This window comes from Boleophthalmus pectinirostris, unplaced genomic scaffold (assembly GCF_026225935.1).
Source record: "Boleophthalmus pectinirostris isolate CB_2022bp ecotype Guang Dong unplaced genomic scaffold, ASM2622593v1 HiC_scaffold_3, whole genome shotgun sequence".
Taxonomy (NCBI): domain Eukaryota; kingdom Metazoa; phylum Chordata; class Actinopteri; order Gobiiformes; family Gobiidae; genus Boleophthalmus; species Boleophthalmus pectinirostris.
In genome coordinates, this window is record NW_026571299.1 from 36,943,989 (window position 1) to 36,971,229 (window position 27,241).

The window sequence follows — 27,241 nt, forward strand, 5'->3', positions numbered from 1 at the left end:
TCGGGGCTGTGATGTCCCGTGATGGCTGTGAGGGTGTGAATGGAGGGTCAGTGGACATGTTTGGAGTGGGGATTGGAGATATTGTGAGAGATAGAAGGAGTCGTCTCTTCTCACTGTGGCAGCGTCTTAACAGATGGGGAGGCTATCTTTAGAGCACTTCAAAAGACGTTCAGACACAAGCACAAGACAGAATTGGCACATAATACCACACTTCAACAATGTATTTTCCTGTATTGTCTACAACCATAAAGATGTGTTGTATGTGTGGTTGATGTTTGAGGATTTTTTTGCTGATAGAAATAATAAGGGTCCATATCATGCTATTTTCTGTTTTGTTTCATTCACACAGGTTTAACACACAAATCCTGCAAATCTTCTCTCAAAAGAAAAACACACTGTTCTACCTTGTGATGTCATGTAGAAATCCAGGAAGGGCTCCACTGTGCTTTTAAACTAATTTCAGCCCTGAAATTGCCCATCTGTACTGAACAAAATGTAAAATGTAGCTCTTAAGATGCAGCCAGACCAATAATGCAGGATTACTCAAGCATATGTGAATGAAACAAAACACAACTCAGGTATTTGTGTGCAGTAGAGGACATTTAAAGTGTTTTTGGTCTGAGGTTTACTTAGTTATGGTTGTCTCCATTAAAAGTGCGTTATGTAACTTTTCTGGTGGAAGATGTTACTGCTAGTGCTTTGGCGCAGTATGGCATTAAACTGATCGATCCAGAATCTGTTCAATCAAAGGTGATTTTACTGTTCAAAAATACCATAAAGGGTCGTCTCATTAAAGATTTCGTGATCTTCTTGTTTCCATGGAGACATTAAATCCCATACAGTGGAGCATTCCAATAAAAGCAATGGCATCTCCATGGAGACTAACAGGAGGCAGACAATTCAGAACACAGGAAAAGTTACATAGCATTCTGTTAAGGAAGTTATGTTTTTGCTAATATTACGCCATATTATTAGCCAGGCTGGCGCCACCTAGTGCCTCCATCAGCAATTGGAGTACACTAGATGGTTTGCAAGAACCCCGGAAGTTTTAGACCACGCACTGGCCAATCAGCGAAGAGCTGTGAAGCAATGACGGATACAGACAAAGACATACATTCTGTGTTGGCAATGATTCCCGAGATTGAGGATTTAAAGCCGGAACAAAGAGAATGTTTAGTGAATTTTATCAAGGGGAAAGAAGTTATTGCCCTTCTTCCTGCGGAATTTGGGAAGAGTTTAATGTACCACTTAGCCCCATTAAAGGCACATTATATACGTTAAAACCAAGTAGCAGAGATTGGTTAAATAAAAAAAGTACCCGCCTACTGTTGAGTGAACAAATCCTCAGAGGTCAGACAGTTTCCACGAAGTGAAACCGGCTGATGAATCAGGCTAATATTGCATATATACACTAACCAGATCACACTGTGTAACCTTTGTGCTGTAGGTTTGCCACTTGCTTGTCTCCATGGTGATGTTATTGCTTTGTTCTATAGTATGCCATTACATTTATCTAGCTTGCAGTTACTCAATTACAGATGTCTTTATTGCAAAAATATCTTGAAAACACGCATTCTTATTCAGCAGGCTTGCTGCTCAGATCCAGTATGTAACTTGGCATTGTGGTGGCACCAACTTGTCTTCATGAAAACAGATAAGTTTGAAGCCATACTGTCTAACAACAGTGAGTGTACCTTTAAATAAACAGACAGGAAAATAGCCTGGTACAATGCACAAAAATATGTATACCAGAGGAAGATTTATTCATTTATGGGTATAGGCCAGGAGTCATTATTACTGAAGCCTGTCCATCACTGGGCAGCAGGAGTATGCAGATGTTTCTGTGCCCTGTCTGGCCCTCCTTTCCACTGTGTCAAAATACTGAAGGTCAATTCTGAAGGATGGACATATGAAAAGGTCTGAGAAAGCACACAGATTTCAACAGTCTCCTGGGCCAGACCACTTAGATCACTCACGTACTGGAAATAATATAACCATCTTGTTTCAATTAACACAAGTGCATATGACAGGTTTGAATTTTTTTTCTAATTATTACTTTTGTGGAAAAAATTGACAGCTTAAAATGGAATACCTATGTTATCAAAATGCAGGAAAGGTTTACTCACAGAAACCTTAATTCAACAAATACAGTTGTTGTCATATATTTTTTTATTTGTGATAACTGTTTAAATTAGAGTACTGGCCCTTGTTTACATTATGGTTGGTTATGGTTAGCTCTATGATTGTCAGGCATGATTTTTAGTAAAATCTTAAGTATTATGTGAAGTAACTTTCTATAACTCTGTGTGCAGATGTTGATATTGTGTTGAGTGCAATGCTGCTTTGCCCTGGTTTTATCATTATGCAAGGATTGGTTTTCTATTCAGGACCAAGCTATTTGCTGCTCCACTTACCCTGACAGTAACAAAGTGAAACTCTAATCTCGCCCCGGTGTCAACATCGCAATTAAAGAGAGAGCCTGAATACTCAAGTGGTTCGGTTGACTCCCAGAAGAGTTCACCGTATAGTGCTCAAAGTCTAAGCTCATCTCTTTTTATAGTCAGAGATATCACACACCACAAGTTATCATTCACAGCTAGGAATGCGGAGAGAATTCAGTAAGGACCTGTGTAGTGGACAATATGGGGAATTGTGATCTCATTATCGTGCAAATCTACCATATTTTTATTCATTATTGATCTGTTTAATGCCGCTGTCTCCCTACCCCTTCTCCTTTTGGTTAGCCTCATGCTAACTCTGTATTTTCTGAGTGAGTGGCAGCTGGACTTAACCAATCACAGTGAAGAGGGAACTTTCAGAAGAAGCAGATGACTTTATTTATTTCTTAAAAGCAAATAAAAGACATAAAGTGTACATAAATCAAAATAGTGATCTATCAGCAAGGAAATCATGAAATTTCATGCACCTGAAGATTGGTGCATGTGTTTATCCATTAGTATTCTAGATAGAACAGTGTGAAAACTATACAGCTGTATATTCTTCACGTATATATTGTGTTATTCAGGAGCTGCCTTCAGTGCTTATGAATCCTTTTAGTGACTTGAATTATGAGCCCTATCAGTCTGAATATAGTGTCTGGCCGCTCTCCTCCCGGACACTTGTATAATACAGTCTCTGCTGTGTTGTGACTGCCACACTGAACTCCTGCTGAGACACAATGAGGAGCTTTTGCAATGTGAGCATTACTGTTCTCACTCTCTGACATCAGGCGCAACACTGCCACACACTCAGATTGACTCAGGTTATCAACAACAACAAAACACAAAAACTTCAAAAATGGGAAATATTGCAGTAATTTCAAATGTCCCAGAAAAAATATTTTTGCCATAACACAGAAATGCAAACTGAAATCATAAGCATTTATTTATTACCTAATAAATAATTTCAATTTATTTCATCCCCTTTGGACAAACTCAGGCAGAAGATGAATTAATAAACATCCAGTATGTGCCACAAGATATTTGTCTGAACTATTTGGTCCCTGCTCGTGTGTTGAAAAGTAACATTTAATGGTAAAATAAATTTGGCGAGTTGTGAGGTTACAGTGTTTACGGGCCCGTGTTTTCCATAGCAGACTTGATGAAAGCAGATGCTCTGTTTGGCGCACACTGCGGGTGGAAGGATTTGTCAGGTGCAGAATTACACATGCTAATATAGTCAGCTCTTTGCACAACACCAGCACATTTTGGAGAAGAGGACTGCAGCTCCACATTAAATCCCAACATTATCATCATTAGGCTGCGTTGTGCAAACTGCCATGTATAACACAAAGCAAACATTTGACAGAACAGGCACCAGGCAGTCATTACCGCATCTGTGAGACTTGGCTTCAGAGCCAATCATATCAGTGACAAGAGACTTTACAAGTTTAAATAAGGACTGTGGAAATGTCACTTTTTAAATGTTAGCATTAACATAGAGGATTAAAATGCCAGACTTTGCGCTATGTAAATCAGCAAGGGTTTACCCATCAGCATTGAAATAACTCAAGTTTTCTCATATATTGGCACATATTGACTTTACCATTTTATAATATATACACTTCAGTTAGCCTTAATAAATCATGAACAAAGACATAAATCATAATGAACAAATCTTTCATAAAAATGATGGGGTTGTAAGAACTTAATACAGGGGGTATGCTTAGGAGTTAGGATATTAATAAAGTAGCTAAACCCAAATCATTCTTAATAAACTATTTGTTCAGTATACATTTAGTCTTTCCTCATGTTATTATTATGGCTAGTTAAGATCGTAGTTTCCTGTGACTTGTATTTTGATTTCTACTTTGTAAAGCGTGTTGTGTGTCATTACACTCATAAGCTGTGCAGCAAAATATGCGTAGGTAACATAGATTAATATTGTGAAAGCGCAGACTGAAAATAGATACAAATCATCACCATCCTATCACATTGAGACATGTGAAAACTCAACAGACTGCAGAGTGTTAGACTGTGAAGCCTGGAGTAAACTCACGTCTACACTGCATCTGTACACTCCTGTTTACTCCTGACCCATGCGCCGTAGTGGAAACCCTGCCCCGCATTGACTTCCTGTGGTCATGTTGTGCATACATATGAGTCACAGTGCTCTATCTGTAACAATACAACAGCACAGAAAGGTCGGGTTTGTAAATACCAAAGCCAAGCACAAGCAAAACAAACCAAATGTGTACTTTAATTAGCAGAGGATGTTTTAATTACAGCAGCATGGCAAAACAAACTCAGGAGCCACAGAAACATGCAGTGGGTACAAAGAGACTCATTCACAAGTGTTACTGTGCAAAACGGTCTATTTAAAGACGGGCTTTGGCAGAAGAGCGCAATAATATTGCACTGGATTGTAGAAAGAATAACTCATCAAAAATAAAATATAAAATATATGCTTTTTAGATTTAAACCTCAGGATAAAACATATAAAACAACCAAACAAAACAAAATAGAAAAAAAAGATTGGTAAGATAATGATAAAGTACTGACAGTTCATGTCTGGGCCCTTTTAGTTTTTCTTAATTCATTTTTGTTTGTCGGTCTCATGGGCATATAAAATATTCATGGAAATCTGTAACTCACTTATTTTCGGTCAAATCAACCATTCTGTGAAGAATCTGGACCAATTTGTACTCCAAACCCACAAATAAAAACAATAACACAAGGATTCATAAAACTTTTTTCAGGAGTTTTAGATTAATTTTGCCTGGACTTTTTGCCTAAGTCCCTGAGTCCCTAAATCTCTTGTTTAGCTATGTTTCAGCTTTGACATGGGAACTGTCAAAACTCCATAGAAGCTCAATCTGTTCTCTATCAGACAGTCCCCAGGGATACCAGCTATACCTATTCCCCAAATTATTTATTAATTCAGGTGGAATTTTAAATCTGATTTTCCTCTGTGTAGAGCTTGTTCCCATTCCAAGGAAACAGAATTCAGTTTGAACCGAGAGTCATTTTAGTAATTTAGTTTAGACGTTTTAGGAAAGAGGATTAAGGGGTATGGAATGTTTCATCTCGTGACATTAATCTTATCTGTCTAGAATGTATTTAATTACACGTTAATAATGTGAAAATATGCATTCTGTAACTGTGACTCACCTCTCCACAGATCTGACTTGTAACTTGATAACCTGCTTGTCTCCATAGAGAAATACATTTATGACTATGTGGAATATTCCAAGCAAAATATTACCACCTCCTTGGAAACAAACTAGAAAAGTTTAACACCGAAAATGAATATATAAGGTAATAATTGCATAAAACAAACTGTAACTGCAAACACTTTCTAAATCCCGTTTCATACACCGCAAAACCCTCATGTTCCTTCTTATGGGGCCACTATAATATTTACCTTGTCATAACTCAGTGACTGCTCCCCGCTGGCCCTCACTGTGGGAGGGGTCCCTGGCCCCTCTGCTGTGGTGAAGTGTTCCTCTCATGATGTCTCAACCTGTCATTTTGGATTCTCCTCAAATACTTCTCTGAGCCTAAACTGCAGCGATGCCACCAACAAACAAAGGCCAAACTATATTTGCTTTACAATTTAAATGCAGAGAGAGAGAAAAGAGTCTATTCAGGGTTTACTCTGTCCCATTTTATTTTCCTGATTTTTTCATAACTAAAAAGGGGAATAGCTTTTCTGTCTGAACACTTTTTCATCCCAATCAGTAATAACTGTCTACATGATTGAAGGGAAGGGGCTCTTCAATCAAAGGAACAAATAAAAACCAATTTAAAAACATGTGTGAGGAAAATAAATAAGAATGAAGTTGAGGAATAAATTACTAGTGAAAGTAAAAACTGGATATTTATACAGAATTAAACTAAATAACACAGAAAAACTTGTGCAAAGCATTATGGGAATAAATGGCTATGTTTACACCAAAAATCATACAAAAATACATACATGGAGTTGTGCTTCATTTCATTCACACATGTTTGAGTAATCCTTTGTTATTAGTTTGTCTACATCTCCAAAGGTAAAAATGGTCTGTTCCACCTTGTGATGTCATGAAGCAGTTTATTTACCTTTTTATTTAGTAGATATTGGCCATTCCATGGCTGAAATTATCCAAATGATTCTCGTAAAGGTGTATGGAGTTTAAAATACAGCAGAACACCAGTATTACTACGTGACATCACAGGGTGGAACAGTGTGTTTTCTTTTTGAGGGAAGAAATTAGTTTGTGTGTTAAACATGTGTGAATGAAACAACACAATTCCAAATATGTTTGTGATGAGGAAATAACATTAAAACATAAATTTAAAAAAATAACGTAATATGGCCCTTTTAAAAGTCCATTTAGTAACAAACAAGTGCTTTTGATGAGCAAGTTTTTTTTTTTTTTGTATTAATTTTATTTGAAAACATATGTTACAACAAATAGGAACCAGACAACATACAAGATACAAGACAGACATTACGATTACAATTACGAAGATTACATACAAAAAGGGACAAAGGTGACAGGGGCTGGTGACAGTGTGGACCTTATGTGTGTGTCTCTGTGTGTGTGTGTGTGTGTGTGTGTGTGCGTGCGTGCGTGTGTGTGGGTGTGCGCGGGTGTGTGTGCATGTGTGTGCGTGTGTGTGCATATGCGTGCATGTGTGTGTGCGTGTGCGCATATATGTGCATGTGTGCATATGCGTGTGTGTATCTGTTCCCCAGGGGGGGATGAGGCTATTCGGATGATTTACTGCTGACCTGTATTATTACTAGTTAATCTGAGTATTGAAAATAAGTTAAGTATGTGTTGGAGCTTTGCCTCAGATGCCCACTCAAATCGGAGCAGGCCAAGCCACGCCCATGCCCCCCATGGCGGGATGCGGGGGCCACCCCCAAGGGCCATGCATGCGGCCGCCTGCCAAACAGGCTGGCCAGCCCCTCGATGAACCACCTCCTGGTCTGAACGCACCCCCTCCCTGATATATATGTACATTTTACATACATTCACATGCACACATGCATGCCCGCACCTGTCTGCACAGGAACGTACAGGCACATCCACATAGCCTGCACACACACTCACACTGCTCATGTGTGTGAATATTCACACACATGAGCGCACATTCATCCTTGGTTGACTTGTGATGCATTGAAAGTATCAGGGAGGTAAGGAGCTTGGAGGTAGACCAGAGAGGGAAGCTAGCACAGAGGTTAGGCCCTGAGGGGAAGGGAGAGCATGAGCCTGGGCACCTGTAGGTGGACTCCCACACCCAACAACCAGGAGACAGCAGAAAGAGCCCAGACCACTTGGGACCTGAGGCAGATAAATTCTGTGTTGAGCATGTTTTTTCTAATTATTCTACTTTCTTTGTTTTTAACTGGTCATGTAAATGTATTCCTTGGACTGACACAGTGAAGCAAGCAATTACTACAATAACCAATTAAGAGCATGAAATTGCTATAATTGGAAATCAGACATAACAGCTGTTTTAAAATGGGTCTCCACATTTATTGTACAGATATGCTAATTTGTACTATGTATGTTTTTTTGCAGTCCTTATGTTGATCTTTTCCCCTGTAATGAAATGTTGTACGAATCAAAAGGGTGAGGGGAGCCAACACACAGACTATTTTTCAATTGAATCATAAAAGACATAAAAAAAAAAGTTGACAGTCTCCTATCACAAAGCCATAGAGGGTTTCATTACCAGGATACACCTCTGCCTTCTGTTTCCTGAATGGACCAATAACAAATGTTTGCTATTTACACCAACACAGCGTTACCCACTATTAAAGTGACAGAGAACAGGCCGAGAACTCCCCTGGACTGGCACAAAACATCCACTGTCTGAAAAATGAGTGGTCGCCCGGGGCAGGTCCTTGTTGGAGCACATTCAGAACTTTTTATTTTGGTTGTCTTTGTATTATAGTTTCATTATATAAAGAATGAGGGACTATAAAGATGCAATCTCATAAGGCATCGGAATATACCTGCTTATGGAGATGTGTGCTGCTGCAAGAACATTAGGTTTGGTTGTTTGCTTTTTAGATTTAATTTGCTGGTAACACTTTGTTTTTATTCCCACTATACATGTGTTGCTTTTATTGCATATTCTTTTAATTTTTGTTTTGCATTATTATCTACAACATTGGCTTGTTATAAATACAGTTGCAGTTTCCATTTCATGGTAGCATTTGTGATACACTTACTCTGTGGGAGTGACAGTAACTCTCTCAGTTGGTGTTTGTCCACTGATCAGAAGGTTGGCAGTTCAAATCCCGCTCTCGACATAACCATCATTGGCAGGGCAGTGAGATCCACTGACTCACAGACTGGCAGTGCAAATCCAGTTCCCACACATGAATACAATTGTTGTGTCCTTGGGCAAGACACTCAACACCTCACAGTGTCAGTGTACAGTGGTTTGTGTGAATTGGTGAGTGGTTCCTTATTGCAAAGTGCTTTGGGTGCCTTGAGGGTTGAAAAGTGCTGTATAGAAATGTGATCATTTACCAGTTTACATTTTGGGAGATACATCATAAAGACATGGAGTGAAGTGGATGAAGAATATTAGAGTGCAATGTAGGATTCAAACCAGCAATCTTCTGATCAGTGGCCAAACAACTTTACCTATTAAACCACTGCACTGGATACAGTATACGGTATGTTGGTGTGATTGTGGGTTTGGTAGTGGTTGCTGGCATATAGTAGTGTGTCTGTCATGTCTATCCCAATTCATGTTTTAATTTCAAAGGTATCGTACTGTCAAAAAAATACTAACTAAATCTTGACAAAGACAGTGGGGCAATGCTTACTGTAAGAAAAAAAAGGAGCTTCCAGAAACATGTTCCAATGAAAGCAGGCAAGCAGCATCAGCAGTATGTTTTTCTCTCTTGCAGATTCCCCAAGTGAGCTATGCCTCCACTGCCCCAGAGCTCAGTGACAACACACGCTACGACTTTTTCTCCAGAGTGGTCCCTCCTGACACATACCAGGCCCAGGCCATGGTGGACATCGTCAAAGCCATGCGCTGGAACTATGTGTCTACGGTGGCCTCAGAGGGAAACTACGGTGAGAGTGGAGTGGACGCATTCATTCAGAAATCCAGGGAGGATGGTGAGTTGTTCTTTTGTTCTCTTAATCTTTAGCTTAACAGTGGGCAGGGTTTAAAGGTACTCTATGTGACTTTTCTGGTGGGATGAACATTGCTTTGACTGGAATGTTTCACAGTATGGCTTTCAATAATATATATATTTTTTTAAAGTAGTGTTTATTTTATCACAGGCTTTAATTGCTCATAGATAACTTGAAGACCAGCAACTTGGTGTGGTGGCGTAACTGCTTGTCTCCATGGAGATAATTTATTGGAACATCCCAGACAAATCAGTAACATCTTCATCACCCCCCCTGCTGGAAAAGTTTGATAATGTAACCTCATACCATGTAAGAGAATACATTTTATAGGAGCACCAATTTCGATCTAGTCTTGAAATCCATTTTTGTCAGAGATGTATTACACCAAGTGTTATAATTTTTTTGTAATTTAAGTAACGTGTTAACATCTGCTCCATGCAAACACTCACTGTAGTATAAAGATGCCTCTTGTCATCTTTTTCCAGTAGATGCCTCTTGTCTTTTTCCAGTCATTAGTATTCAGAGTAGATTGGCACTGATCACTTGAGTGTATACTTTCCTTCTCACATAGCAGGGCACTGACAGATGCTTCAGTGTATTGTATACCGAACTGCCCCTCTCATTGTCTGTCTCACAGTCTGCACTGGCTGCTGTCATCTCATTTAGAGCTCCATGTGTTCAGCTCAATTGTCCTTGTGATGTGAAAAAAAATCCAAAATAAAGAAATGTATCTTATTTCTTTATTCATTTTTTAATAAAAGCCATCCTGACAGTTGCTATTGCTAAAGCTTTTGGTACTGTAATTATTATCAAGTCAATTATTGCATCTACATATACATTTAAGTATATTTAAACATAATGCTACCACTACTGACATTATATTACTACTTTGTGTTGTATAACTGTACCATTATAAGTACAGCTATTTTATTCAATTTTCATCACTAAAAATACCGCTTAGAAATGTCTCTAAAGTAACATATAGGGCAAGTAAAGATTTGAGATTTTATAGCAGAGAAATTTTAAGTGTCTGCACCATAAATATCCAAAAGTACCTTCCATTTGGCTCGGTCTTCAGAGAGTCTTTTATTGATGTTTATATCCATCCAACAAATTACACTCCATTCAAGGAGATCCCAAGGAGCATGAGATGTTCTGGTGCAGCTCTAATTAACAAGATGAGGCTTTGGGGGGCCCTGGTCACGTCCCGGCTGTCCACTGTCCCTCTGTTCCTGGGCGGAAACAGGCAGACTTGGCTAGGTCTGAATACTTCACCGTCTGGACAGGACTCAGAAATGGGTGAAATGAATACTGAGCAGAACATAATCATATTTCCCCAGAGAAAAAATATTAGTATATGCATTCCATTAAATCAAGCGAAAGTCCCCCACAAGAAGCAACATTCAGTCAGTACATTGTGTACTTTGTACATTGCTTGGATTTTCAATCAAGGTCAACTATATGCGTCTCCCTTACCTCAAAACATGTTTGAACTTTCCAATGACTCTTCAGCAAGGTTCACTGAATGCAACAGAACAATTTCCATACAGGCAAATATCCAATAATAATGTTCTTTTCTGCAATTATGTACTTTAAACTTTCATTCTGTTTTCTAAGCCTTTAAAGCTCATATTTGCAATGATCTTTAAGTTAGAATAAATGTATTTTTTTAAAGGACTAAGTTAAACATAATACCAGAAGATAAAAAAATCTACCTGGAAAAACAATACTTTGAGTCCACTCACTCCACAGTAGTGAGAATACAAGAGTGTACAGTGTGCCTAAAAAGTGCATGATGAAAGCAAATCCGAAAGCCAGGTGGGAGTGTTTGAATGTTTTGCAGCCCACCCGTCTCTAGCAAACAATGCCCGCAGATGAGAAGCAGTGCCCCCCTCTGTGAGTGTTGGGGGCTTTAAGAGGTGAGGAGCGTCTCATCTCCCATTCACTGACCCAGGACGTGACCTGGCCCACAGCTGGACTCACACCAGCAGCAGATGGAGGGTACTGTACTTCTGCAAAAGGCACTTCAGGATACATCAGATGCACTGAAACCATAGTGCCTGATGTGAATAATAAGAGTGGATTTAAGCATGTGTTACACGTTCATGCATGGGAATACATTAGAAGCGAGTATTTACACTGATTAGCTGGGGAGCTAGGATCCATGTTTGACAAAAGAAAAAAAAAACATTTATCTTTTTATCATGGCACCCTTGGGTGGTCTCTATAAACTAACAAGTAACAATGTGCAAGAGAGGCTTTGAGCATCTATTATAAAAAGTTGTAAAACGCAGCAGTCGTTCCTAATATGATATATAGTGATGATAGATTACACACACACTCAAAAATAAGTATATTTAAAAGGTGCACTGTGCAGCTTTTCTGCTGGAGGGTCTGCTATCTGGTTGTCTTCATGGACATGTTATTACATTGCCTGGAATACTCCATGGTATGACATTAAATATATCCATCTAGCATTTATTCAGTACAGGTGTTTCTATTGCTCAAAAATATAATAGAACAACAATTCTGTGAATAGGGGAAACTCTCCACAAATCTGAACTGTAATGTAGTGTAGTGCTGTAACCAGCTTGTGTCCCTGGTGATAGATAGGTTTAGTAGTGTACTGTGGAACATTTTAGACAAAGCTAGAACATTTCCATGGAGATAAGCAAGTGGCGGATTCTCCTATTGAAATGTTGAGCAGTGCACTTTTTAGACATTTAGTATCGTCTCTGTTCAGCCAATCACCATCACTTCACTGGCGAAATGTTTCAGACTTTTCATAAGTTGAAACAGAATTAGTTGGTGATTAAAATGCCCTTAGTCTACTTTTTCCACATTTAGCCTCTTTCCCATAATGAAGCATAGTCATCAGGGGTCTACTCTCTCTGTTCTGTCTCCCTGTTTAGTATTAATATGCACATAGTGGTTTTTGAGTGCAGACCTGGCGGGCGAACGAGAATGCGCCCAAGTTTAGCTGAAAGGAGCCCGGAGAGTACCATCTTTGACCGCAGGCATCCCTCCTCTGCAGAGATGTTGATTACTGTGGAGCGCACCCCAATAGACGCCATTAATCAAGTTAATGAAACACAATGCCAATAAGAGCCCTAACAAGATTCCCCTACAAACGAATGGGCTGCCCGACATCAACAGGAGAAAGGCTGCTAATGGAGTGAGCCGCGTCCTGGTTTGACGAGGAGGATTACAGGCATTAGGCTCACAGTCGGATAAAGACGCCCATGTGGTGAATGTACAATAAAGGGAGAGAATTGGAGAGGGTGCTGCATTGCTCCGAGCTGATATATTTGTAGATACAGCCTTGGCAAAATATCCAATCGTGCTGAGCTAACAAAAAGCCGCAGCAGAGATAAATCATCAATAATAAGTTGCTCTTGGAGGTTTTGAAGTTGAGTTTTTGATGTTTTCATTTAGAAAATTCCAGAGTTAGTTCAATTTAGATGATTGGACAGTTAGAAATGTGAGAGTGCCAGACTAATACAGTTTTGGTTTGTCCTGTAGATCTCTTGGCTGTGTTAAAGCTGCATTATCCAACTTTTCCCAATTAGTAAAGTATTGTAGAGTACATTGTAAAAGCAGAACTTTGTGACCAAATCATACCACTGTGAGCTGACCGCATACACCATTATAAAGCAATATTGTAAGAAGAGCTATGCACCTTGCTGTAAGACACGATGAGGGCTGATTGATTGTGCATTTGTGGTCCTCTCAGCTTCACTTCCCTGTCAGAAAGAATGAAATGCCAAAGGGTTTATGAGAGCTAGGAACTATTAAAAATTAAAATTTAAATACTTATTTCCTCCTTTCACGCTTTGAAAATCAGGTTCCCCAGATTTAAGACCAGGGTTTGTAATGTTTCTGTTTTAGATTTAGATTCAGATGAGCTTTGGGATGCAGGAATGCTGCTTGGATATACAAAAATGTGCTGAATTGTCCTTTTGGTGCTCTTCAATGTAGGGACCAGTCTCAAATACAAAGTAGGAAAAAAACTGAGGCACTCAAAAAGTACAAAATAATTGAAAGCCTTTAATACTACATGGCAGATAAAGTTAAAATCACGCCAACGCGTTTCGGCCCTTCGGCCTTCATCAGGGCAAACTCGAGATGGATATCACAGTGCAAATTTAAAGTAATAGGTATAGGTCACATGTTCACAGTGGGCTGGCCCACAGTCCCCCGGTGCATGATGGGACATGTAGGCTGAACAGATTTTAGTTACAAGCTATTTAAGTTCCAATATAATACAAGATACAAATAGTTCAAATCCCAACAACCAATACATAGAAAAATACACAGTATAAAAACGCATAGTATGAAAAGATACATAGTATAAGAATATATGTAGTGCAAAAATTCTAAAGTATTACAGAAATAACTATAATTTGTATATATATATACAATATATGTAATATATTAAAGGGTCAGAGATGTAAAACAGAAATTGATTACTCATTTAAAGCTTGTGGTTTTAAAGGTTTTAAAAGGAAGGGGGAGAAATCTAGCTCTCCATTAAGTCCTGGAAACTGGGTGGCCTTGAGAGTGTAGATCCAGTAGGACTCTCTCTGTAATAATTTTTCAGTCTATCTCCTCCTCTTATTGTTTCTTTGATATGTTCAGCACAGATTTTTAGGCTTTTACAGCTACCATGGTTGGTTTCTTTGTAATGCATGGCCATAGGATACCGGGGGTTACAGGTCCTTCAGGACCTTCAGGATTCAGATTTTGCCTCTAATTTGTCTTTATTTCCTTAATTTCCTAATGTTAATTTTATGGCAGTAAAGAAGATGCAGAGATCCACATGTTTGATTTGGTTTAAAGGAACTGTGTGTAGCTCTTACAGTTTTTAAAAGGGTATTACTCAGGGTATAATCACCTACAGGGCACATAGAGGTTTTTCTCATTCTCCAGGCCTCATGTGACAGCTCAGAACCTCCAGAATTCACTCACTGAGGTGCTTATCAGAGTCCTTTTAGTCCAACTGGATAAAATTTTCAAACTGGCAACCCAAATGACAGCGACTCATGTGGCTCATTGTGCTTTGTGATTGGATAATTGTCTTGACAACCAAAACACCAAATTATAAATAAATGAAACATCAAGTCTAATGTTTTTGTAATTAGAATCAGTAAAAGCTGTTTGAACATTATTTTGTATCCGGTGACACTATGTAGGTCTTTTAAAGTTTATGAAATTTAAAATCAGTTCTTTCAAGGGAATCCCTCTGTCAGAGAATAGCTGGATTTGATTGCAACTAATCCAGAAGTGGTGTTGAATTGATGACAGAAAAGACTAGCTACAACACAGTGCGCCAGGGGGAAATCTGAACATCTGTATTGGTAATGACCGTAGTCACATGGGAAGAAGCTCTGCGCACACTCAGCAATCTCCTTCTTTCATCCATATGGCCTTTTAATCTCCAGTTCACAGCAGCACGTGTGGTGTCAGGCAGTTATGTCTTTATTTATTATGGGACATCACATAAATGACCCCTGAGTGCTGCAGATACACCCTGCTGCAATTTGTTTAAACAATTACTTGTCATTGCTTAATTGGGCAAAGCAAATGGCTGAATAATCATCGCTCATCTCCTGTCAGTTCTTCACCTGGGACCCCCTGTCTGTCCACCTAATGGATAAGTGGCTTTTTACGCCTGAACATTGCACAAAGCTGTTCTCTGAGGACGGGAATGTGAGAGTGAAATGCACGAATCCAATGGTGATAGTGATTAAAAGTGATGCTCTTATGATTGTAAAGTACACATTCCTTGTTCATGTCAAACAGGGACCTATGTAATGCCTTTCTGGTAATATCCTTAGGGTTTGTCAGTCTTAGTCTTAGTCACTCTCCATTCAACATTCTGGCTTTCTGTTAATGTGGCTGTGGATCTAATTTTGTTGGTAAACATGAACAGCATCCAAACATATAAAAGACTCAGATTTGGCAGACAGCAAGAAGTACACAAAAACCCTAGGCTCTTTTGCTTTGAAAATAAATTCTGCTGGCTGAAAAGAGAATTAATGAGACTTTAAGACAGTGTAATGAAGTGTATGTGATTCCCAACAGAAACCAAAGTCTCCTAATTAAATGACATAAGACAATAATGTAAATTAGTCGGATAATCTGGATTACAGTTGTGTAACTAATCCATACAGATGCTCCACTCTGTATCACTTTCACTTCTGTAGCAAAGACTTGGTTGTTCTCAGCTCTTATAAGTGCTTGTAATGGGCTCATAATTACTGTTAGCATACGTGAGGATTACATTACATCAGGATCACATCAAATTTGTAGGAATCAAATTAACCTAATTTATATTTACCTTTAGACATACATTTTTATATTTTGTCAGTTGAAATCGAACTCGAAATAAACACTTGAGTTTTGACCTTTTGCATATGCGGCCATACTGCATTGAATCAATAACGGATCCATGGACAAAATACCTATATGGATTTTTCTTTCTTTTTTTTTTTCTTTTTTTTAAAACTTGAGCTAATTACGTGCCAATATACACAATGCATATGAACTAAGAGGAGAAAAAATCTATTCTACTCAATGAGCTAACTATTACTCATACATTCTTTTGAAATACTCTTCAGTTTATTGTATCTTGTTTACTGCTATGAATTAATTTTACCTGAAAGCTATCAACAGTTAGCATATTGAATACATCAATCTGATTCTTGGAAAAATGAATATCTCTGTTTTGCATGCCTGCATGATGATTTCACATCTCTGCGTCTCCACCTTCACAGCAATTTCTTAAAACGCTGCTCTCCCCTAATAGGACACAAATGTAATTTAACTCCAGCACAGGACCTTGAAGGGTCAATTGTAGAGCGATGCAGACTGGCTGCTGTGGAGGCTGGGGAGCACTGATACAGGGGCTGGATGACAACAAGCTTTGGTAACACCACGGCCGACATTACAGCTGATTGTCAGGGCAAGCAATCTCCATACACGCTGCCTTCTCATAACCTTGATGGTGCAAAGTGAATTTGATTTGTTGGGGAAAAAGTGGTTATGTTGGTGTATTTTGAACGAGATTTCCATAACGTAATAGATTGCACAGTGAGCCACAAATAGGATTCCAATTGTCCTATTAGCCCTGATGAGATAAGGAAAACATCTCGGCCTGGACAAGCATCAACAACTGATTACAGATATTTTTCTGTCCAGAAACCATTTTCAAAAAGAAAATCTCTGGGTTTGTGTTTGTTTATGTGTATAACCAAATATATGTTTGGCTGTTATATACCGTAATGCTCGAATCAAAGCATCATTAGTTGAGAGCTTAGATTAAATGACTTCTTACCTCACACTATTTTGATCCCCAAGAAATTTATTTGACCTAATTCATCATAACATATTATTGGAGAATTTGGCTTATATATGTAACTAGTTTTGATATTTACTCATGATTGATGATGACTTCCTTCAGCAAAACAGTTTTTACACTCATTGTATTAAATCACACCACACTCTTTTGATATGTTTATATATATTTTTTTATATCCATACCATATTTTACACAAGCGCTGTATTGTTTTAGTTCAGGAATTAAAGGCAGGGCACCTTATAGTTGTATCAGTTTTGTCAGACAGAGTGTACAATAGAAAGGGAGCATTTCGCCTGGTGGTATTCAAAGGTTTAGAGTTTGACATCACGTCGTTCTGACTCACAGTGGTTTCCATCATAACTGATGGCAGGGGAGATTGAGCTTTAGGACAAGGACACCGTGGGGTATGTTTCAGATGCAAAGAAAATGGTGTTTATTCCAGTGACTCAGCTGTTAGTCAACTAATAGCTGTCAGCTAAATGAGCAAGTCAAGTAAGGCATACATTTCTTAAAGGTTTGCATAATTGTGCTTTTCTAAATTACATGACGTCAGTGGTCAAAGTAAAAGTAGATTGAAATTGATTATGTGTCAGATGTAGCTTTGTGGTTTCTCCATATCACTGTTGTTTAGATCTAGCAATCTTTCATAAAAAATGTTTTGTACAATATTTGCAAGGTGCGCAGTACTTTTTTGCCCATAAAAAGGAGGAATTAAAATGATGTCCCTTGATCATTTTATATAAAACCTGTTTAGTTATTTTATCTTTTGTTTTTTGTATGTTGGTATATTTTTGTTTGTTCATAGCAATATCCTTAATATTTTTTTTGCACTATGCTGTATGTATAAATTGTAATCTCATAAATCCATGTTTCCCTGTATTGATCTAGTTACTACCATCCGCCGGTTGTGTGAATGGATTAAGCCAGCAGGCAAACAAAGGGAACGTGGTGTCCCAACATGAGCGGCATGATCAATGGCAGAGATAGACCGGGTCAACAATTTCAATGCCTGTGTTTACTGAGCCAAAGTATTGGAGAGAGAGGGGCTGCTGCAGTGGTGCATACCCGGATCAATACAACAGTTATCATCATTTGCCAGGGTTATTAATGGTCCAGCCTTGTGTCGGCGCACAGAGTAACACTCACTTGCATTTAGGCAAGCCACTCCGGGCGTTTATGGCGTCTGCTTCCTATCAATCACCGTGGTGCGCATAGCTCTCAGCAGTGGCGTGGCTACCTCCACTAACCTCACAAAAACACCCCCTCAATCATGTAATGAATGGCATCAATTATACGGCCAAGCTGCCAAGGCACACAAATGATTCAGAACGGGTCAAAGTCTAAAGGCGGACAAGAGTGACTGAGCAGTTTTAATTCACTTTCTCTCACTGTGTTTCTCCATGTAGCTTTATTGAGTTTTCATGAATTTTAAAAGCTATATCCACCTGTTCACTGGTGACAACAACATCAGTCACAAACACACAGGGGACACCAAGGAGCAAGTGCTGGAAAAGCCACTTTTACATTAGACATTCTGAATATTGACAAAGGGAGTGAAGAACAAAGGTTACCTTTTTGTCATGGCTCCTGTTTCAAATTAGACAGGTAAGTATAATGATATACCGGATATGGGAGTGCGTTTCACTGAATAATGATAAATAAATAAACAACAAGTTCAAAGACAAAGAACATAAGCGTGATGATGTGTGAATGAAAGCAGTAAGGCTGTATCTTTAAAACTACTGAACACACACAACGTAATTATTACCAATCTCAAAACTATGAAATCATATTTTTGGTGTTGGTGTATATTTTATTTGTGTACTTTCTGGTCATATTTATGATTTAGTATAGGTCAAAGTTTAGACAAACATAAATAAGCTTAAGCTCTCTTTCATTGACTGTGTTCCTCCATGCAGCTTTATTGAGTTTTCATGAATTCTAAGCCTATTTCCACCTGTTCACTGGTGACAACAACATCAGTCACATGCACAGCACACACCCACCAGCCACCAGGCATATTCCCACCACCAGGTTACTGCCAATTTCTCTGGGATTTCAGGACTTTTTCCCACTGGTAAAAAGGAGCTACTACTTGGAGACCAAAGACGTGTCATCTCTCACTTCACACAGAGACACAGAGCTTTCTTGTGGCAGCTCAATTGTTTCCACAGAAAATGCCAGTTGTGTAGAAGAAGTACCGAGGTTTTAGAGAAGGAAGACATCACCGCAGTGAATCTCCTGCATTTTTCAAACCATCAAAATAAAAGTGAGTCGAACATAAATGGAAGGAAGCACAGCTCTGTCTTGTATGAAAATGATGATAAATATATATATTTTTATATACATGTATTTGAATTCAACTAAACAACATAGTGATTGAATAGTGTGAATAATCAAAAAAATTGACTCCTTTAGATTGAATTTGGTGCTGCTATTAACCCCTTACATTTTCTGTTTATAAAAGGTGCACTGAGTAACTTTTCTGGAGGAGGGGGCCATCACCTGCTTCTCTCAATGAAAATGTTACTGCATTGCTTAGAATGTCTCGCAGTATGGCAATAAACTAATAATATCTCCATGGGGACAAACAGGCAACACCATCAGGCCAAGTTACAGGTCAGATCAGTGGACTGGCAACCCCGTGGTGATGATGGTCCTCGCCCTGGCGCACACACCCCTCCCACGTGACTGCCCAACATGCCATTGTCACTTCTCGACAACTACAGGCCCACAGATTCTCCATCAGAAAAATTACACATAACACCTTTAAACTTTTTTTTTTTTTTTGAATCTTTGCTCCCCTGCTGATCAACTGTTTAAAAAAAACAAAAAAAAAACATTTCCGTAATACATTTTTTGTAGTCATTCATAGAATTGAATCTCCAAATTTCATACAAGTTCGATAACACTGATGTTTCATGTTTATGGTACAGCTACAGTTTACACATTAATGATTAAAATTTCAGCACGATCTGTCTAAGCATGTGTGTGTAGGATTTTATTTTATTTGCGCCCCTGCTGGCAGTTGTGAAAAATGTCCTATGTCCTCCATGCATATATATATATTTTTGCTAATCATGCATAGAATGTAATGTTGATATTTCATGTCTGTGGTAGGGGGCGCTATAGTGTTCAGTTGTATTGGACTTCATAGTCCATTACATTCAGGCTAGAATCACGCAATTATGATTTGAATTTAAGCTCTCTAGACCTGTGCTTGTGGCTGTTAGAAGTCATCAAAAAACAGGAAATTAAGGTGTTTTTTGCCAGTGTGCTACAGTCAAATTGTCAGGAATATCCAAAAAAAAAAAAAAACTGATTGTTTTTGTGTCCCTAGAATGCGAGCTCATCTGGACCGAAAACCAGGAAATAGTAGCATTTTACAACCACAAAGTCAAAACGGTGGTGAATTTTTGATCCAATATGGCCAACATTTTTTCATCATAGGGGTATGCACCAATTCAACTTTTTGCTTGTCGTATTGCTCGCTATCACTGTTACGAATTTTATTTGCCTACGCCAAACTTTGCTTGTCCCCGTCCCGTAGGGGTCCACTTCTAGGCAGCTCCTTTTTATCAAATTTTTCACCAGACTGCTCAATCCCATACCCAGTTTGAGAAATTTTTGGCGACGATTAGGCCCTCAAAATCGTGATCATCTGCAAGGAAAAGTAATACTGGAGAAGAAGAAAGAGGTGAAAAACAATAGCCCTTGCCAGTTTACTCTGTTACTGGCTCAGGACAATGGATCAGTTTTATGAAGCGCTTTTCTGGACACTCAAAGATGCTTTACAGAGCATTATTCATTTTTTCCACACTCAGTGGTGGTAAGCTACTATTGTAGCCACAGATGCCCTGGGCAGACTGATGGAAGCATGTTAGAAAGAATTACATTTTTAATAAATGTTATGCAAAACAATACAAATCCATATTTCTGACATTTCAAAGTGCAATAACTATGTAAAACAACTCACTAAAAGAATCAAGACTGCTTTCTTACCATCGAAAACGACGCTTGTTTCCGCTTGCTCATTTAACACACACTAAACTAGAGCCCTGCAGTCCTGAGGCTATCAGGCATGTCCAGATTACCTTCCTTTAGCACAGCTCCCACTGTGCTGCCCTATCTTGTACCGTGAGACAGTACTGCTTCTACAGAGTTGAACCAGGTAGAATGTGCAGAAATTAACACAGCAACCACTGTGATCCTCATGTCTCCACAAGCTCCTTATTCACCATCATCATTATCTTACAGAACAAAGCTACTTTAGTGGCTCACCTGCAGATGCCTAATGCTCTTTGAAGTATATAGGTTTAAAGCAATGGTTGGATTTGAAAGAGAGGAAATGTTTAATGTAGTTGAAAAGCCAACAGTTAAAGTAAAATGTCTTTGTTGAGAGGCCGTGCAGTCTATAACCTATATATCTGGCAGGTTAATAAGGCAACCATAGACACTCCCTTGTGAGACTAAAGCCTAAGGACTCAAAGGTAGTATTATTAACTCAGGGAACAAGACATTATCTACGAACCCTCTGGTCATTCATTAACCTGCTCTCCCTCATCACCTTCTTTTATTAAAGGTGCATTGTGTAATTTCTCTGCTAGAGGGTCCTTCAAATGCTTTTCTTCATATAGATGTTATTGCTTTGTCTGGAAAGTTTCACAGTATGGTATTAAACCTTTCAATCTTCATGGAGATCAAACCAGACCATGTTACAGGTCAGATCTGTAGAGAGGCAACCCTGCTCAGTCAGAATGCGTGTTATTCTAGATATTTTGAGCTATGAAACTTCTTGTAATTGTATACATGTGAAGTGGAGCTGTTTAATGTCATACTCTGGAACATTCCAGGCAGAGCAATGACATATCCATGGAAACAAGCAGGTAACAGACCCCAACCAAAAAGCTACATAGTGCACCTATCACGCAGGTCACTTGGACTCAAATGCAACACAAGCATGCAGGCAAACAAAGGCTTAATTCAATAACAGAAACTGTCCTTTGACAGGTAATGTTTAATATAGCAAATCAGACTGAAAAGGAACTACAAAGGAATATATGATTTATTTAATGTGAACTAACACCCCCCCCCCCTCTTCCTTTTTTTTTTTTTTTTTTTTTTTTTTTTTGGCAACTGTGATCATTAAATTTTGTTTCTCGCAATGAACCAATTTGCAAAAATCTTCCTTTGTTTTGCTCTCAGGTGGTTTAATCATGTTGACACTAGGCACAGATGCCACAGAGACACCTTGTCCTCTTTTTACAGCTGGTCCGTATTTCTCCATCAAGTGCTCTTTTATTGTACAGCTGGGAAATGAACAACGTGCACTTCGCTGTGAATTCTCAACAGAATTTTTGACAAGGCTTGAAAGATAAAGCATGCGTCAAATAGTCAGAGTTCTATGTGTTTCATAGAAATCTGAAACACATAGAAATGTGTTGGCAGAATACCTGTCTGCATGCAAAAGAGGATGCTATTTTCATCTGTACATTCTGAACTCCAGTCTAATGCAAAGGCTACAGCTTACAGAACACTTGTGAAGACCTGATTTTGGGAGTACCTATATTACAAAAAAATAGTTACTGAGAGCTTTTAGCCATACCATAATGGTGTTTCCTTGTGTTTTGTTGTGACATCACAAGGCAGTTGTGTTCAAATTAGCATCTACCTTCTGCCTTCAGTTCAATACAGATTTCAGTGCTGAAATTATGGAAATATTTCTAGTGAAGATGCATGGAGTTTAAAAACACAATGGAGCACTTCATGTATTACTACATGATATCACAAGGTGGAACAGACTGTTTTCTGTTTGAGAGAAGAACTCAGCTGAAATGTGCAGGGTTTATGTGTTAAATTGAATGAGGAAAGATTATAGCATCGATCAGAAAATAGAGTAATATGAGCCTGTTAAGAAACATACTGAGGACATTTTGAGGACTTTAAATTGTTAACCACTATGGGAAAGGTCATAACTGTTCAACATTCTGAAACCCATGCATAAGGAGCATGCATAATTATAATATACCAAATACCAAAACCACAGACCAATTTGCCACAAGATTGTGCACACATGAGGAAAATGATCTTGTTTGCATTTGGATTGGACAAAAAAGGGTTAATCGCTGGTGCGTCAATGTTTTGAGAAGCCTTAGTTCCAAAAAGCAGTACAAAAATTACTCAATAAACTATATAAAAATATGTAAAGGCCCAAACTGTGAACTGAATGCCACAATTGATTTATTATGATTTATATCAAACTCTTGCATTGCCTCAGTCTTGTGGAATTTATTTCTCATCTGTCTCATCCCACCACTACCAAACAATGACTAAAACTTTACAATTTGTGTAAAGTAAAGTGACTTTTTTCTCACGTCTCATCCAAATGAATTATACATAAATCCAACTTTAAATGAAGCTGCCACCAATCTATTTTGAACATTCACTAATTCAAATTATCTTCAAATACAAAGCTCCTCCACACTTTGCCTTCAGTCACAGTGTTAGCATATTTACTACATTATGCATACTAAATACAAATTAGTGCCAGTGAATGCCTGATATGCCTGCATGTCTTTAGGAAAAACTTTCAAATGTTTCCACTGCACTTCCTCAGGTCTTCAGCAAATGAAAGCCTCATCATTATCTGTCTCCACTCATTGTTTTGCCTATATCAGATGAGAGGGGTCTGGCTATAGGGAGAGTAGACTTTTAACCAAGGGTGCTGGGTAATGCGCCTCTATAGCAGGCATTGGAAAATTAATAATGCAAGTGAGGGGAAGTATGCACCAGGAGCATTAAGCGTCCAAACTTTGCAGCCCGACTGGAGCTGGACAAAATGGCTGCTGGATGCATTTGATTTTGATTCTGGGAGGACTTTTGAGACCAGTTCAAATTACAGGTGCACTATGTCACTTTTTGGTTTGAGATCTGTCACTTGCCTGGTTCTATGGATGTCACTGCTCTGCCTGGAATGTTCCACGGCATGAAATTAAACAGCTCTATCTTCTTTATTCAATTACAGCTGGTTTTATACTTCAAAAATACAGGTACTGTGACTGTGAGCGGGGTTGCCTCTCCACAGATCTGACCTGTAACTTGGTCTGTTTGATCTGCATTAAGAAAGCAACAACATCTCCATGAAGAAAAGCATTTGACGGACTCTCCATCAGCAAAGTTACACAATCTAATCGTAATCTTTTATGAGCTTGTTAAAATATATTGGTGTTATTATTATTATTATTTATTATAATAATTATTATTTTAATCAAAACATGCTTGGAGTTATACGAGGTGATAATTAAAGACCAAAAGACAAAAAAAGGTGAACTTTATCTATGTAGCACTGTTACAGTTAACAACACACAGCCCCCAAAGTGCTGTACAGACCTAATCAATAATTACAATAAGAGAAAAGTACAATCAATATAACAGACACAAAAAAGCAAGGCCTAATATCAAAGTATAAAATAAGAATAATACATATTCTTATAAAAACACTGTCATTTGTCTATGTATGTATTTATTTATTCAACCCTGAGATTTGGAATCTCATTTTAAGGGGTCTGGCAGGATATCTTATTCTACATACTTTTAGTAGCTGCGGAAACAGAAACACCCCAGCGAAACCTGCATAGACACAAGGAAAACATGCAAATTCTATAAAGGCCACCCGGTTGAACAATGGATCTCAGAACTTCTTACTGTGAGGTTGAATTGCTAACCGCTATCCCACTGTGCCGCTGAGTTTTCAAATAGTTTTTCAAATGCGCATAAAAAAGGCACACACTTCTTTTTACTTTGGAATACATGTTTAGATTACAACCTCATCTGCCCATGCGTACTGCAATACTGAAAATACAGCCATTCCAATATAAAACTTCTTTCATTTTTGCCAGAAAGCATCACACATTTAAATTATGATAGCTTTTATGAGATTTCTACTCAGCTCTCTCTTCACCTGACCAATCCTATGACAAGTCCATATCACCAATATTTATTTCATAATACTCCAGTCTATTTGAATGACAGGTGAGCGCCACTGAAGGACAACGAAGATATCAGCTGCTGCTAGTGCAGTGTGAGTGTCAGTATTAAATGTGAGCTCTGTGTAGACTGGGGGCTTCTTCACTAAAATGAGACCCAAGTTTAATTTACCATCTGTCCCACCGAGGTATTAAAGCTGTTGCTGTGTCCATCCGGTTGCATCCGGGGGGCATTTTGGTTCAATCCTGGGTGCCCTTTGGATGTTGAAAATGAACTAATTTACGCTGTTTGTGGGCGAGCTATGGCCTCATACTTCAAAAGAAAAACACACTGCACCTTTATAGAGGCTGTTTTTCTACTTATTTACAACATGACCATAGATATTTCTGCATGTTTTTTCCATTTTTTTATTTTTTTTTTCATGTTTTGTCTTTCATTTTGCATGTCCTGTCATATCTATATTTCACCCCAGACAGATTATCATTACTATTTAATCTACATGTAGACTCAGGGCATAGAAAAGCGGTGTCTAGTTAGTATGCACAAGATATGAATAAAAAATACAGTAATCTTATGTAATGCTGTTTCAGTTATACGCATTAGATTAGCGAGTAAGACTGTGTATTTTATTAAGCCCACTAGTTCTCTGGTTGCACTCAATAGGTTTGTTACATCCCAGCTCTGCCATTTTTAGGGAGCTAACAAAATCCAAGATCTTAAAAGTGTCTAAATAAAGTTCTAATTTAATGAACAGGAATGTAAAAGATGTGGCAATAAAATATGTACAGGAATGCCTATAGAAACAAAGTACACTAAGAAAACCAATATTACTAATAATTACTAATAAATGTATAAATCTCAATAAAAACAAGTCACATGGGCTACAATAATAATAAACATATAAATGAACAGTAAACTAGTATCTCAAAACACACAAAGTCAGACACATATAAAAATGAGTGACACACAATAAGCACAGACAAAACAGCATTCTGGCGACAAAGACCATGCAGCAGCCAACAACTGTGGAGAATCTCCTTAAATAAGGGAGATGGCTGCAGGTGACACACAGGAATGGCCAGACGGGAACTCAATGTACCAATCAGGGACCAGTAAAAAGCAGCCAACCAGACGCAGGGGGAAAAGCAGTCCTCCAATCCACAGCAAGTGCTCACACAACCAGAAATACAAGGAGAAAAAGGACATTATTCAGCCACACCAAAACTTAACACCACACACACACTCACAACACAAGGAAAGAATTCTAGGTGTGTGGAGAAATCTTCCTATTGAGCCTTTTGATACTTTTACTGCTGCTGTTCTTATACGTTTCAGTAAAGACCCCAGATTTTGAAAAGGTGAAAACGTGAGAAATAGAGCAGTTCACTTTAAACTGTTTGCAGCAGTCCAAATGTATTGCTCACTTAGCTAATTATTCACTGTGATGCGTTTTCAGAAGTAAAGCTAGCAAACATTTGCATGGTAACAGCGCACTTCCTGTTTCATGGAGTGTAAATGCTCTATAATTAGATGCAGACGGGGGACATGGGTCTCATTTTCATTCTAAGAGCTGCTTTTGCAATATATCTGTTCTGGGACAAACTTGATTTTTTTTCTTATCCTATCTTCATAAAAGAAGAATAAACCCCTCTAAGATTATTTTGAAGCCATATTCGCAAGAAATAGCAAGTATTCTTTAAACACCAGTGTTGCACAGGGGATTTGGTGGTGTTTTCTGTTCTCTCCATAACAAGAATTGCCTTTTAAAATCTGTACGAACCCTAAAACCCTACACAAGATAAGGGATATAACCACGCTAAAGCATTTTACTGTAACATTTAGGATTTATTGCCATTCTGGGAGCTTTGAGTCAGAATACAGATTAGAATTGTGTCAAAATAAAGAATACTTGATTTCTTGCTGTATGAAATTTGAGGAAAAATTATATTACTGCTGCTTCACATTTCTTTTCATCTTACTGCTTTGATGCAAAATTGGTTTGGTCCAAGCGAGCACTTAACAGCATCAGAGACTGCATGGGAGATTTTCCTTTTCTCATGCAAAAACACTGGATATGCTGTTTAGGGGTTGTCTTGCAAATGTCATGCTATCTGTCCGAGTCTGCAAAATCCCAAATAGAAATGTAAAATGACTATAGTGAAGAAAAGTGGGTGTTGGTTTATAAAAGTAAAAAGTAGCTAATACTAATAGTGTAACACCTGAATTATAACAGCTAAACCGCAGATTTTGTTGGATGTCCCTGTTGTGCATTTGTGTGTGTCCTTGCCCCCACTGAATAATAA

The 27,241-nt window shown here is 38.4% G+C and overlaps 1 protein-coding gene across 1 annotated transcript in view; it reads left to right on the plus strand.

Annotated features, from left to right (window-relative positions):
• Positions 1 to 27,241, plus strand: part of LOC110174424 (metabotropic glutamate receptor 4-like) — a 132,803-nt gene that overhangs the window by 52,050 nt on the left and 53,512 nt on the right. The window contains exon 2 of the mRNA XM_055160351.1: positions 9,358 to 9,574. Coding sequence (XP_055016326.1) covers positions 9,358 to 9,574 — 217 coding nt within the window. The remainder of the gene's footprint in view (positions 1 to 9,357; positions 9,575 to 27,241) is intronic.